Source organism: Balaenoptera physalus (assembly GCF_965194825.1).
Source record: "Balaenoptera physalus genome assembly, chromosome: 7".
Classification (NCBI taxonomy): domain Eukaryota; kingdom Metazoa; phylum Chordata; class Mammalia; order Artiodactyla; family Balaenopteridae; genus Balaenoptera; species Balaenoptera physalus.
Window position 1 is genome coordinate 58,699,377 of NC_138886.1, and position 15,450 is coordinate 58,714,826.

Genomic DNA, 15,450 nt, shown 5'->3' on the forward strand with positions numbered 1-15,450 from the left:
TGTTTAAGTGTCAACATACAGAAAAAAGAGATTGAATGTTTTTAAGATATAGCCACTTCAAGTCCTTTCCGCATCCCATTTACATTCTAAATTCACAGAGATATTCAAAAATCCCATTTCTCAATGCACCACAATTTATTTTCAACTCTATTAAAAATACCACACACTTTAGAATGAATCTACTATGCATCTTGGGAGAATAAAGTTTCATAGTTACTGGAATCTTTGTCAAATATGCTATAATTAAAATACATATATATATATATATATATATATATATACACACACATATATATATATTTGAGCATCCTATAGCTTAATGTAGAGAAAGGTTTAAACATTTTAATACTAATTTAAATTTTGATATTTTTCAGTTTTATTGAGAAATAATTGACATACATCACTATATAAGGTTTAAGGTGTACAGCACGGTGGTCTGATTTACAAATATTGTGAAATGATGACCAAAGTAGGTTTAGCTAACATCCATCATCTCATATAGATACAATAAAAGAAGAAATGTTTTTCTACTTATGATGAGAACTCTTAGGATCTACTCTCTTAACTTTTGTTTAATTGTTACATGCCACTGCATGCTTACATTTCTGAACTATTTCCTAGGTTTAGACCTATATTCTTCAACAAACGATATACACATTGGATGCTAATATTGTAATCTTCAATTTGCAAACCCTATTTAACACCCAGTATTAATTATGTACCTACTCTAGGCCAGATGCTACATTTGCCACTGGAGATAGAAGAGGGAACAAAATCAGTCTCACTCATACTCTCATGGGCTTTAGAAACCAGTGACACTAAAAAATACAATATACTGTTACAGATATGAAGGATTGACAGCCCAAGACTCAGTACTATTTGATGTAGCCGTTTTGTGTTAAAATAATTTTTTCTGGATGTTTATATGACAGTCATTAGGAATTATGTACTGAGCAGACCTCATGCTTTGAAATGTTTACTGTTATAATTTAAACTTTGTTACAAGAGTTTGTCAAGAAGCCATCATCACTAGCAAGCATGATGTCAAACTTCTCTTTGACAAAAAAGTCAATTTCATTTAAACTACAAAGTATATGTGCACCAAAAGTCACACACACATCATTTCCTATGACAATGTAGGAAATATTTCTCAAAGATTAAGATATTCTTTTTATGTTTAAATCACTGTAGGTATCTGATCTTCAAACAAACAGAATTTTAAACTTACCATTTGTAAACTACAGGCCAGATTTCAATTTTCACCAGTGTAATTATGCTCTTTATGCATTTGGTCCATTTACTGCTCTTTGAGAACTGGTGAAAATTGAATAAATTCACAATGCTCTGAATTTTGTCGTTGCTATGTTTCATTTAACTGGGAATTGTTTTAATTTGCCAAACTGTGAACTAGGCTATCAAGTAGTCAGAAACTCAGGTAAGAGGAGGTGAGTTTTACATTTTGGGTCAGTTTGGAGGTCTAAGTACTCTCTAAAAATCAGTCTAGCCTCTTCATATCTTAAATTACAGGCATGATATTGTGTGCTTCTTCCAATTGTTCTCTATATAGCTTATCACCTATTTTTCTCCTCCAGAATGAGCAAATTCATAAACCATAGGCTCCTTAAAAACACCCAAAATAATATCTGAATTAGGTATCATCATCTTCAATGCACTGAGCTTTCTTGAATAAACAAAATCGACTTCATCGGTAGGTTTATCAGCTATCAACCTGGTTGGGTATGTTTCTTTCAGAGCAGTTCTTCACACTAACACACTGGAGCTAAGTTCTCTTTCTAGTCCATGCCACCTGTAAAACACAGGTGTGAAGTATAGTGGACAAACTAAATTTGCTGTCCAGTATCCGTTCCCCTTCTTCCGGATAATAGGAACTTGAATTCCCTTTGGGAAAACACTATTCCCTCATTCCAAGCCATGGGCTTGGATGGAACTGATCTCATTCCCAGTAACTGAGGTAGATTCTGATTAACATAAATGAGTTAGTCTGTACCATCCAGCTGTCCACACAGACTGGTTCAGTGATGAACACGTAACTCAATAAGAGCCAAGAGCACAGAAAGCTCTCACTCGTCCTCTAGTCTTGGATGTGGGAGGATGTGAGACGGCATCTTGCCATCTTAAGGGGAAGCAGTCTGAGGGTGAGGTTACACATGGATGTTAAGAACACTATTTGAGCCCTGGTACAAGTACGACAAAAGTCAGTCATCTGAACCCCCACATTCCCTTTTTAAAAAAGCTGAAGCCATCCAGAGTGAAGTTTTCCATCACATACAACATAAGGAACGGGATAGCTCATTATGAGCTGATTACAACACCTTGTATCAGAGAAAAACAAGCAAGTAACATACAAACCAAAAATTCAGCAGTTACGTTCTTCCCCCAGAGAAACAGAACAATGGACCTAATACCTCAAATCTCTGATTGCTGACTTTCTTTCCTTTTTTGTTCCAGACAATTTTAGGTCTTGGGTCTCCTGTCGCTTGGCAAATGAAAGAGGCAACTCCACCAGAGACCCCTGTCTGGTCAACGGGAGTTCGTGTAAACCTTGGAGGTGCTGAAATAAAAAGAAATAAACATCACAATTAGACGGAAAGTGGAAACACAGACTCTGTTCCCCACTGCCACTGCTCTCTCCAGAGCCCTCAACCCTATTTCAGTCAATACACACATACATACACACACATATAAATATACAAGGATTATAAAATTAGGAAAGCACCTTTTACATTTGAGGGTAATTAAAAGGGGAGGGAGGTAACTTTCTGGTGAAGTTATCTGCTAGTGCTTTTATTGCTGAAATCCGTATTAAGGCAGAGATGCAATAACATTTGAAAAGCAACATCACGCATTAATTTTTACAACCAGTATTAAAAAAAATCCAATTTGTCCTCTGTAACAAAATGAGCTCATCAATCAAAGTGAGTAAAATTTTAGCTCTTTGCTTTGATGCCGCTATCAGGACATTGCCAGAAAGCAGCAGAGCCACTATTAAAATTCGTGACACTTAAGAGAAATTCTAGGAAATTTTAAAGAGACAAGAAATACAGCCCTGAGTTAGATGGTTTGGCAAGAAATAGAAATAGGAGAATATGGTAAAGTGACTCTAACCCAGATACTGCGTGCTGCCTTACTTTCAACTTAACTCCACAATTTGCATAAAAAGATGAGTCAAGAAGCCTCCAAAGTCATAGCAAAAAAAAGAATTTCTGTAAAGAAAGATGTAGACTTCAAGATTCCTAAGGACGAAAGGCTAACAGCTGGAGGTTTTTGAAATGTCCTCTGTCTCCTTTAAATGTTCCTAACATACACTTTCCCTCTTAAAAGCGTGCTTGTTATCTACCTGGTATTTCCGGATCTAGAAATCTATTATATGAAAATTATATAAAATGTAGACAAATATTTATGGACAAAGATATTAACCATATATTTTACTTACAAAGATTATAAGTACTCAAAACATCATTATTATAGGAACTGATGGTGAGATAAACTGGCATAATGATGGAACATCATACAAATAGTAAATGTTGTAATTATAAAGTTTTTATTATATGCCACGAGAAATACTTATGACTCAATGGTAAGCCACAAAAGCATCACACAAAATTACAGATGAGAGATATCAGGTAAAGAAAAATGCACCCCCAAAAACATAGGACAAAATATGCTAAAACACTGACGATGGTTGTTTGGGAGAAGGTATTTTAATTATTTTTCCTACTCTTCACATTTTTCTTACTTCTTTGAGTTTTGACAATTATGTTATAGTTGGACATTTTTTAAACTCAAAAACATTTTACTTTCCCATTTTATTTTCTATTTTCTTACCCCTATTACAAATTTTCTCTTCCCTCCAGCCGTTCTTCAGTGATACGTCATTGAAACAAGATTTTAAGTAACCATAGCTAAAGTTTATTTTGAAAACTATCCTTAGATTCTAAGTAAGAAGAAAATAGCAAAGTTCATCATTGTTTGCTCATCACCAGTATTTTCTCCGCCTTGTTTTCATGTTTCCCATGTGATGCTCCTGCTGGCCTGATGGTGTGTGTCCTGACCCTCATCTTGATTTTCCTGGAGTCAGGGAAGCCAGATTTCCGTCTCAGCTCCACCATTTTGTATGTGTAACATCTTGAGGGGGTGCCTAACTTTCCTGTCTCTTAACTGTAAAAATATGAAATGTGAAATAAATTATTTTGCAGAGATCCCTTCCAGTTTTAAGGTATTAACTTCCACAATGAAGGAAAGAAGGGAGAAGAGAGGTGAGTGGTATCTTTGTAATGCTGATGCAGGGAAATGAGTCTCCACTTCAACAGGAAATTCAACTTGGTGATAGTAGAGCTGGTGAAAACCCAGGTACCTGTTTGTTCAGAAACCCTAGGAATGAAAGTGAGCTCTAAAAACGCTGCTAGATATCACATCCAACAGCATCTCAGGGTAGCAACACAAACTGGATGATTACCAGAACTGTGAGCAATGTTTAAAATGATTTGAAATTGATTACCAGTGAGAGGAATAAAATACGCAGTACACTGATGTCACTTTTCTGCCACAAACAAACAAAAAAGATATTAAAAGTTTTTATGGTTTTCATTCTGCTGTTGCAAACAATGCAAATTGATAATAACCACTCACTTGTCAGCATCTAAATGGAAATTATAATTATGAAATTAAAATTCCTAGGGAGTTTCCCTGGAAAAACAAAATGTATTGCATCGCTCTTTTAAGTGATACCAACACTGTCATTTTTAGGTACTTTCCTTTTTAAAGTCCATAGCTTAAAAATTGTCAACGCTAAAGGAAAATGAATTTTAACAACCCAGCTTCCCATTTAAGTTCTGTTTCGAAATTTCTCACAAGAATCTAAGGACTGGATGGAGGGCTGTTGCATAAAATGACTATGTACTAATCAGAAATTAAATAAACAAAGAAGGTAGGATGCCATTTTTGATGCACTGGGATTTTTTTTTAAGGGAAAGTATCCTATTTCTCATCCTAAAGAATGAAGGAAATTTGGAGATTCTGACAATCTGCAAATAGGCAACAGTTACTCGGGAAAGTGCTTCGTGGATACTGAGTGGGGACAGTAAGAAGTCGAATTAATATAAAACCTAGAAGTCTTATTTCTAAGTGGAAAGCATAGGAGGCAAGTTCCCATGTTCTCAAAAAGGGATGCAACTATCATTCCAATGGTCAGATGTGTTTTTCTTTTATCTTCATTTTCTGGTCATACCTTACAGTTCTCATGCAAACTTTGACAAGTTTAAAGATATGACCACAGGATGCTACTGCAAGGATTTTTTCTTTTTTTTAAACTTAATTGATAATTTTACTTTTTAAAAATTTTTATAGGAGTATAGTTGATTTGCAATGTTGTGTTAGTTTCAGGTGTACAGCAAAGTGAATCAGTTATACATATATGTATATCCATTCTTTTTCCATTCTTTTCCCATACAGGTCATTACAGAGTACTGAGCAGAGTCCTGTAAGGATTTTATTTCTGAAGATGAAGTCAAGTAATAGAATTAATCTAATGAACTGTGGAAAATTTATTGAAATAACCAGTTAGGATCTGTTTCAGATCTGGGACTGTTTTTCTAAATCCCACTACACCCCACTGTAGTGACTCAGTATTCTTCAAAAAAGCAGCCCGAAAAGGGTCCTTAAATTTATTCTTTAAAAACAAACACACAAAAATGAAATTGATCACATTACATTTTTTAAAGGCATATCAATTACTTGTACACAGAGTTTTTTTTTTAATTCTTAATTTTTTTCTAAATATATGTTAAAAAAAAAATAGCCTTCACAGACAAGAAAATCATGACTTTCTTATGGGATCTGATGTCAATTTTTCTACATTTGTCAACCAAGTCCAAACCATGGAAAGGATAAATGCCATTACTCTATGATACAAGGTTAACACTCTAGATAATATAGTAAAATCCTTTCAGTAAGCATGTTTGTTGCATAAATAATCATCTTGGCTGGTCAGACGCTAACAGTGAGGCTGTCAATGCTAGGCAGATGGCCAAAGGAAACAGATGAGAAAGAAAGAAGACTAAACATAACTCCAACAAATGCTAGAAGCAAGTAAAAATCTTCATTCCCAGAGGGGTCTAACAACACATAGCACTCACTCCCCCTTGTCTGTATCTCAGTTTAATAGAAGAAACTAAATGAGGCTTCTGCCTTCTTTTGTCATGGGTATGCCCAAATTTAAGTCATGCTCTGAAGATGGGAAGAAAGAGAAGAGAACCCCTGTAAAAGAATAAAACAAAGACTTCCACTACACAGTCACACAATAGGACAGCCTCAGGTCTTAATAATGAAAGTCCCCATGATTATCCCATGAGATACAACCATAAATATTACGCTTGGTTTAAGAAAATAAAGAACTATCAGGAATGTAAGGACGGAGAGAAAGACATTAAAACTTTACAGTCACCAATATTCAGATAAGTACCCTTCCATTATTGTAGCTAACTGCCATTGCTATCCACCTAGAGCTGCCAACATTGTGCTTTGCAAAATGCATTTCTGCTCAAGCTGATTTTGACAAGTAAGGAGTATCACCTTTTATTAAACTAATGCCAGGCAGAGGTCAGATTACTGTTAGACCCAGAAAGTCTATTTTCTAAATGGAAAATAGAGAAGCTAAACATGCATATGAGTCAGAACAGAGGCATGTTGGATATTCTAGAACGTGTCTGCCATGCTCACGTGCTGTTCAAAGACTACATTCTCGGGATGCATTCACAGAGCAGACAGGAGCTCCAGGAATCAAGTAGATTATTATTTCCCACACAGCTTGAGAGGAGCCACAGGCTGCTGATTGATTTTTCCTTCTAAGAGGTTAGATTGCTTCTTACAAGTATAAGCAATGCACAGTACCTTTAATGCAATGACTGTAATATTTTGATGCCATATCAGGTCTCAAGTTGCTAGGCTTTCTGAAGACAAGATGATAAGCCCAAAGAGCACATAAGGTGATTAAATTCAGGGGACAGAACGTACCAAGACCAGCAAATTGCCTTTGACCATCCTAAACAAACTGCTCTATCAAGGACAAAACCTTCCTTTAGTACACTACATTAAGTAGAACTAGACATTAAGTGAGGAGAACCACTGAAGTCCGCTAGCAGCGTCCATGGAAGAAAGGGATTTATGAGAAATTCCTAAAGGTTAAGAAGACGACTCAGGTTTGTGGGAACTTGACTGGCCAACTGAGAATCACTTAAAACAGGTCCCTGGAAAGGACCACATGCTACAAAAGTGAAGAGATGAAATGATGGTGCCGTTTGTCTAATTTAATTCTAATGAATAAGCCACTTCTGCAGACATCAAGGAAATATGTTGCACGGGGAACAAAACCAACAGCATGTAAATAATCGGCTTTGTTTCTTTCAGCTGATTAACATTTCCTTAAACAGAGAGTTTTGATTTTAAAGGGATATTTGTCATAATAATGTACTTAAAATCTTGAAAGGGGCAGGTTAATAATGTTATTAAATGATACTGAGGGAGAGGATGAGGAAATGTTCAGTAAAAATATATAGGTAGGGCTTCCCTAGTGGCGCAGTGGTTGAGAATCTGCCTGCCAATGCAGGGGACACGGGTTCGAGCCCTGGTCTGGGAAGATCCCACGTGCCGCGGAGCAACTAGGCCCGTGAGCCACAACTACTGAGCCTGCGCGTCTGGAACCTGTGCTCCCCAACAAGAGAGGCCGCGATAGTGAGAGGCCCGCGCACCGCGATGAAGAGTGGCCCCCGCTTGCCACAACTAGAGAAAGCCCTCGCACAGAAACGAAGACCCAACACAGCCAAAAAAAAAAAAAAAAAAAAAATATATATATATATATATATATATATATATATAGGTAGTCCTGTCTTTAGGAATCTGCTTCCTCCCTAAAAGGTATCTGTAGAATTTATGAGGCTGTCAGCTGACCTCATCTCTGTTCTTTCTTTTTCTGGAAGAATCAGGGTGAGGGCTCCGAAGGGAAGCTCAGGAACAGGGATCTGGAGCTCGGTGAGAAATGCAAAGCATAGGAGGTGAATCCGGGGTGATGCTAAGGGCCATGGCCAGGTCTGAAGGTTTAGGGGGACAAGAGCCATTGTCACAGGGTTTACATTCCCATCCAGTCACAACACACTCTACTGCCACTGCCCCAAACATAGAAAATGGCCAAAGTTTGTGTAGATGATGGATTTTCTGTTATGATTCATTGGGGTAGGTAGGAAAGTGTGCCCAAGATAGCAGTGCAACTGTAGAGGCTCATGACAAGGGAAGAGGGGGTAGGTCCCAGAGTTGATGTTTAACTGTACAGAGGGCCAGGATCCTGGCACAAGACACCAGGCTGGACTGGTTTCCATGGCAGATGTTCTGCATAAACAGGGGCCTGTGGGGACATCTATCCTATCACATGGAATCTGCACAGGGTCACCTCTGACATCCATGGCCAGGATGGACCTTCAAAGTCAGACTATTTTTGAGCCATCTATTATATTTTCTTTTTAATACAACTCCACAATCTTTTAACCTTAAAATTTGATTTAAGGAGCATTATACTTCAAAATGGGATAAAGAAATAACTACTCTTCAGTGAATTCCATGCACTGGACTAAATGTTTTATATATCTTATATGCAGTGTTTTCCATAGTCCTGTACGATTATACCATTACTCCTATTTTATAGAATTTTAGAAGGCTTTATAGTACTACATAAATTTAGAAGGAAAGAAAGAGTCAGGGAGAAAACGGGAAAAAGAAAGGAAGGAAGGCTCACTGAGGTTTAGAGTGAATCATGGACTTTTGATCTAATTGTGAAGTCCTGATATTTTTACTGTGCCAAATTAGAAGATGGAAAGTTACAAAGACGCTGCACAGACAATATGGTATAACTCAATTTATAGTATATTTTCAAATCAAATCTGTTTTAGTTAACCATAAAAAGTATACTGGCTGTTTTCTCAAAGGTTTGGTAAGTACTTTGTGCAGCAATTATTTTTCACTAGATAAATGAGAAAGTTCACCCAGAATGCGTATGGAAGTTATTTTCCTAACTTCCAGGAGCCGATTGAAATCAGGGGTACATTAAGTATGATGCCTGGGCAAGAGACAAAAATCAAAGCCACAAAATTCATAAATAAATCGCGTAAGTTCCAAGTGTAGTATGGTAGAATACTTTTGTATTTTTCTACATATACGTTCAATTTGTTCATGATGGCAAAAGACAAGAAAGTTCTTGACATCAATTTCCTCTCTTCCTTTTCAAGGCATTTTGACAACATACTCTATGCATGTCTAGACCATTAATTTTTTTTTTAACATCTTTATTGGAGTATAATTGCTTTACAATGGTGTGTTAGTTTCTGCTTTATAACAAAGTGAATCAGCTATACATATACATATATCCCCATATCTCCTCCTTCTTGCGTCTCCCTCCCACCCTCCCTATCCCACCCCTCTAGGTGGTTACAAAGCACCGAGCTGATCTCCCTGTGCTATGTGGCTGCTTCCCACTAGCTAGCTATCTTACATTTGGTAGTGTATGTATGTCCATGCCACTCTCTCACTTCATCCCAGCTTACCCTTCCCACACTCCCCATGTCTTCAAGTCTATTCTGTACGTCTGCGTCTTTATTCCTGTCCTGCCCCTAGGTTCTTCAGAAGCTTTTTTTCTGTTTTTTAGATTCCATATATATGTGTTAGCATACAGTATTTGTTTTTCTCTTTCTGACTTACTTCACTCTGTATGACAGAAACGAAATTGAGTTATTTGTAGATCATTAATTTTATTAAGGCTTCAACTCCCAATTCTCGACTGCTAAAACAATTACTACAGCATTCTCCCATTGGATAAATAGATGTCTATGCCTCTTTATAACTATCAACATTTAAGGTGACTAACGATTGATATGTATATTAACAGAAAGGAAGGGGAGAAGGAGAAAGGAAAGGAAGAAAAGAGGACAGGAAGAGATTTGACTTAATGAAAAGGTATCTCCCACTTGAACTTCTCCTCAATGCCAGGTCCTTATTTCTAATGTTTGAAAGATTACCTAGTAACATCTCAAAATCATTACGCTGAAAACACACCATGCCATCTGCCTTCCCAATCCTACTTCTCCTCCTAAGTTTCCATGTTTGTTTGTGGCACTCCCATTCTCCCTGACACTCAGCCCTGCAGCTTCAGCCTCTTCTTTGTATTCTTGTCCTTTGCCTCACTATCATTCAATTATTAAGTCCTATAGATTCTGCTTCTAATATGTCCCACTCCTCTTTGTTTTTTAATGTCTAATAACAATGACCATGATTCTCCCTTTAAGCTGGACATTAGAATCACTTGGGAACCTTAAAAAAGTAAAAAAGCTATAGGTGCTCAGACCCCTCCCCAGACCAATTAAAATAGAAAGTCAGTGGGTGAGGCTGGGTGATTAATTTCCAGAAGATGCCAATGATCAACCAGGATTGAGAATCACTGAATAATATCATGATATCTGTGCTTTCCCTTCCAGTCACCCTAACTTCAAGCTTTTATTGCTACAATCAATATTACAAATTACTGCTGATCCGATCCTTCTTTTCCTTTTCGTTCTTGTTCTTCCAGGTTTTGTTAAACGCATCTATGATTAAAGCTCTTTTCCACTCTAAATAAATAAATAAATAAACAAACCAGCTTTAATAGCTAACTGCTGCCAAATAAACCAGAAATTCTGTTTGGGCTTTCAGATCTTTCAGAGCTGCTGTTGACCTACTTTCCCAAATATGTTTCTACTATCGCCCATCAGGAACCTATAATTCCCTGCCTTGATGCCTTGGTATAAGCTGTTCCCTTATATAAAATGCCTTCTCCTACATTTTAAAATTTATAGAATTTACCCATTTTTCAATCCCAAACTAAATATCTGAAGTTTTCTTTGATCCTCCCATCTGGATAAGATCCACTATTCTTTTAACTCTCTTATCATACTTTTTGTATCTCTCCTATGAGTTAAAGCAGTCTATCATTTATTACAGCTATTTTATACATATGTATTTCTCTCTCTGTTCATTAACTGAACCCTGAGAAAAGCATCTGTGACCTGGTCATCTCTGAAATCTCGTAACTCCTAATCCCACCAAGCACATAGTAAGTGTTCAATACATACTTAGACACGATAAAAGGCTCTCCAAGGTACTATACCCTCTAATCTTTGACTATACATTTTTCAGTACTTAGGATGCATAATATTGTTGTAAACATGATAACTGTGCTTCCACTTGAATTATATTTGCTTAGAGCTTGATAAATTATCTGAAGAAACAAACTTCAAGTAATATACATTGACACGGCAAAATACTGATGTGACATGGTGGGAGACTAATGGATCCATACCAGGCCCAAAGTTGGCAAAATACAGCATATCCAAATCACAGATTCATGCATCCTACTGTAGGACTCAACTCAGATGAAGTATAATGTAATACAACGGATCTCATCTCTTTTATGAATATCATTGTACCTCATTGTTACCACAGAGCTCTCCTATTTTCTGCCACTTTTAGGTTTTTTTTTAAATAAATTGACTTTATTGTTCTGACTGTACATTTTTATTATAAGTAAATTAGAAGACATAAATAAATTAAAGGAAGGCATTTTAAAACATTCTAATGGTTATCGTTTTGATGAATGGCTTTTAAGAATTTTTCTATGTCCGCTTAACATATACTGTCTACAAAAAAGGAGATTATACTGTATGATTATTTTATAGCCTGCATTTCACTTAAAATATATTGTGAATATATTTTATGTCAATAAATATTTAAATGGAAAAGGCTTTTATATTATAAAGCATATAGATATATTTTAATTTACTGTTAAACATTTAGGTTGTTTCCAATTTTTTAGTGTTATAAAAGTGCTTTAGTGATTATTCTTGTATTTATATCCCTACACATATACATCATTCCTATATGTGATTCATTCTTACATGTAAAACTAACATGTATGATGCATTCCTATATATAAAATTAAAGAATTAAAAAACTATCCATTTCTAAGGCTTTTTATACACTTCAACAGATTATGCTAAAAAACTCATATAGTCACAGGAGGAATAAATATGAGTGTCCAATTACCTAGACCATTGCCAAAGCTGAAAATTAGCACTTAATCACTGGCAAAATTTTTATCCTTTTTAGTTAAACAGAGGGATAGAAGGTAGAGGTCAGAGGGTGATCAGTATAGAGGAAAAAACTGGAAAATTTACACCTTAAAAATGAATCCTCTTCAGATACTCCTCAAATCCTGCCTTTTCCATTTCCCCTTGGGATGAAAGAATGTAAGAGGAATACTTAGTAGTGAATACTTAAAGACCAATGAAGAAAGAGGAGAAGGAAGAAGAAAAACTATCTATCTATCAACATGAAACTACTGAAAGTAGTACTTAAATGCTATAGAAAATAATTTTCGATTTAAAAAAGTCAAGACATTCACGTCCATCTTAGTCTTTCAAATTGTTTTTCAAAAAACAATTAAGATGAGGTTTCCTATGAATTAGTCAGTGCACAGTAGTAAAATAAATTTCTTGTTTGTCCTATTTCAAAATATATTAATACCTGGGTCATAAACATGTATTTTACAGCCGTAAAAGTTGTGCAGTCTCACTACCGTAACTTTTTATTTAACATACAGCCATGGGATATTATGACCAAAACAAACAATGCTCTGTATTCGCTGTGTCTGGGCCATAAAACTTCTCTGAACTATTGACATGCTTAGTAAGGCCGACCATCTGTTTTCGTGTAAGACACTCACTGTAACCACTGGCTTAGCAACACAAATTTTAGTAAAGGCGTGCCAGTGGTCCAGAATCACTCTGAAGATAGAATCAGCGAAGCCATTCTTACCATTCCTTATGCCAGACTCATGCATCCTTAATGAAAACATGTTATCAGCAGCACTATTTATATATTCACTTAACATTTTCCACTTGAAGCCTCTGGGTTCACGTACTACCTACTTATGCATTCAAAATACCAGGCATTTTGACCAGGCATCCGTTTTCATTCAATAGAGTGATAAAGGCCCTTACACTGAAACAGATGAAAAGTCATGAAATCTCTCTGGCTCATTCATAAAGATGTAGGCAAATGACACAACATTTATTGCCTTTTTCCACATTTCCTCTAAATGGTAATGTACTCACAAGGCTATTTAACACAGATACCGTATTTGACAAAAAAGAAACTCTACCGACCCTTTAGCATCTTTCTGTAGTTAGTTTTCAAAGCAGATTCATTTACATCATTCACTGCTAATTTACTCATTAACCATAATTTATCACATCAGATGTGCTGATCGTCATTAAAAGTAATCATTTATTCCTCCTTCTAACCTGCTGCTTATCATGTACCTGCAAATTGGATCACACAGGAGAAAGGTAATTGGATTATTTGAAAAAAGAACATGAAAACAGACATAATTTAAGTGGCAAAGAAAGGGGAAAAAATGACAAAAAATATCATCTTTGGCATTTTTTCCTCGAATTCTCTCCAAATTTTATGTTACTAAATTCCAGAATATTGATTCTATTACCTCCCCTCTAAGAAATTTCCAATATATCAACTATGTGAATTTTGTTTTATTGTTTTTTAAGGGAACTAGAGTGAAATGCTGTACTGGCTTCACTTTAGAGACCCGTAGCAAACCAGTTCCACAAAGAGATCTACTGATGTCACTGTAAGTGCTGAAAAGCTTTGAGCTGACATGAACTGCTATAACTCCCATCTTCTAACCAAGGTTAGGTGTTACCACAACTGGCTAAAGCCTGGATAATTTCTTGTAAGATAGATCCATCTTCTAGGAATAAATGTGACCACAATTTTTCATCTATCAATTTCATACTGTTAAGTTAGCAAGGTAGTTTGGGAAATGCAAGTAGCTGAAATATTCCCAGTAGCTATAACGTGGAAAGGGTATATGTGCAAACACATGTGCATACTTTCAGTGAGTGGTAAAACAGATTGCAAAATGAAGTTCAAACGTATCTACTGGAGAAATTTAGAAGCGGTATCATAAGAAAACCTCGTTTACAAAGTAGCATCTCTACAGATACACTGTTTTCATGTGTTAAAAAGCATTTTGTCTAGAACAGAATATTGTGGAAAATGAGCTGCCAGAGTTTTTATTACAAAGGCAATGTTAATTGTAAATATAGTTTTATAATAAATATGATATTTCCTAAAGAAAGTTCATAATTAATACTACCTTCCAAATAAATGACGTTATGATTTTTAAGTGTTTCAAAGATGAAACACTTGAAAATTTCATTGTTTAAAAATATTTCCTTCGAACTCAGTGTTTTAAGGGGCACTACCATTTGTTAATAGGTTTGTAGATACATAGTGGATAAAAATATAAAAGATAAAAATGCAAAACAATGAAAAAACTGACTTGCCTAGTTACCAGAATTGCTTTAGACTGAAATTGTGATTTTAAAAATATATTTGAAAAACACCCAGCATTATTCACATTTGAACCAATACTCTGCTAGAGATCATGATATTCTAAGTTTAAAAGGCCTATGTCATAGCTTCATTCTGTGTAATGCCTAGCTTATTGTAGATATTCGATATCTTTTAAATAAAGTACAATTATTTTGGATGTATGGATAATTTAGATATGAATCTATGTCCTTCCATTAATTTTCCACTAAATTAGATTTTTTTAAAAATTCACTTCTCTGTAGACTCAGAGCCAAAAATTATTTGGCGATAATTTCCAGGATTCCAAATACTCTCATTCAATATTAGGTAACTATTTTAGAACCAATAACAATTTGTAGGATAATAAAAACACTCATTTTCTGATATCCTTCCAACTGAACACATGTAGCAAGCAAAAGAGTGGCATTTATTTTACATATTAAATCCATCCTTTCTAAAATAAAATTAATTTTTTTTAGAGTTAAGAGAAAGAATTAATATCCATACAAGCAAGTTGGATATGGGGAAAGTGTTCCTTCCATAAGATGTCTCACTGAGCTTAATCTTGCTAACCATGATTGATTTCTGCATTCTCAAAAAGAGTGGCCTGCCACTCGCCCATTCTCAAATTCTACCCAGTGAGCTATTTGGGGGTACAAAAGATGGAAAGCATGACAACTGGTTCTGTGCTAGGGCTGTGAAGTCATGTACCAGCAAGCAATGATAATAATAGATGATCACCCAGGGCCACGGACTGGCCCTGTCCACACAGAAAACTCAGGTTGACATTAATTAGATCCTGGCACAGAGAGAATAGGGTACAATTCCTTGGTTTGTAGATGAAAATAAACCTTTAAAGAACTTTAATGAGTCCTAGATGGACAGAGTATAATACAATCATGAAATTCTCGCTCTTTTTTTTTTTTAAGCTACATCTCCGTCAAATAACCCTATCAGCATTTC

At 35.7% G+C, this 15,450-nt stretch overlaps 1 protein-coding gene across 5 annotated transcripts in view; it reads right to left on the reverse strand.

The window, feature by feature from the left end:
* Positions 1–15,450, reverse strand: part of PTPRD (protein tyrosine phosphatase receptor type D) — a 2,148,784-nt gene that overhangs the window by 315,742 nt on the left and 1,817,592 nt on the right. For all 5 annotated transcript variants that reach the window (XM_082470803.1, XM_082470804.1, XM_082470805.1 and 2 more), the window contains one exon: positions 2,427–2,572. In XM_082470803.1, coding sequence (XP_082326929.1) covers positions 2,427–2,572 — 146 coding nt within the window. The remainder of the gene's footprint in view (positions 1–2,426; positions 2,573–15,450) is intronic.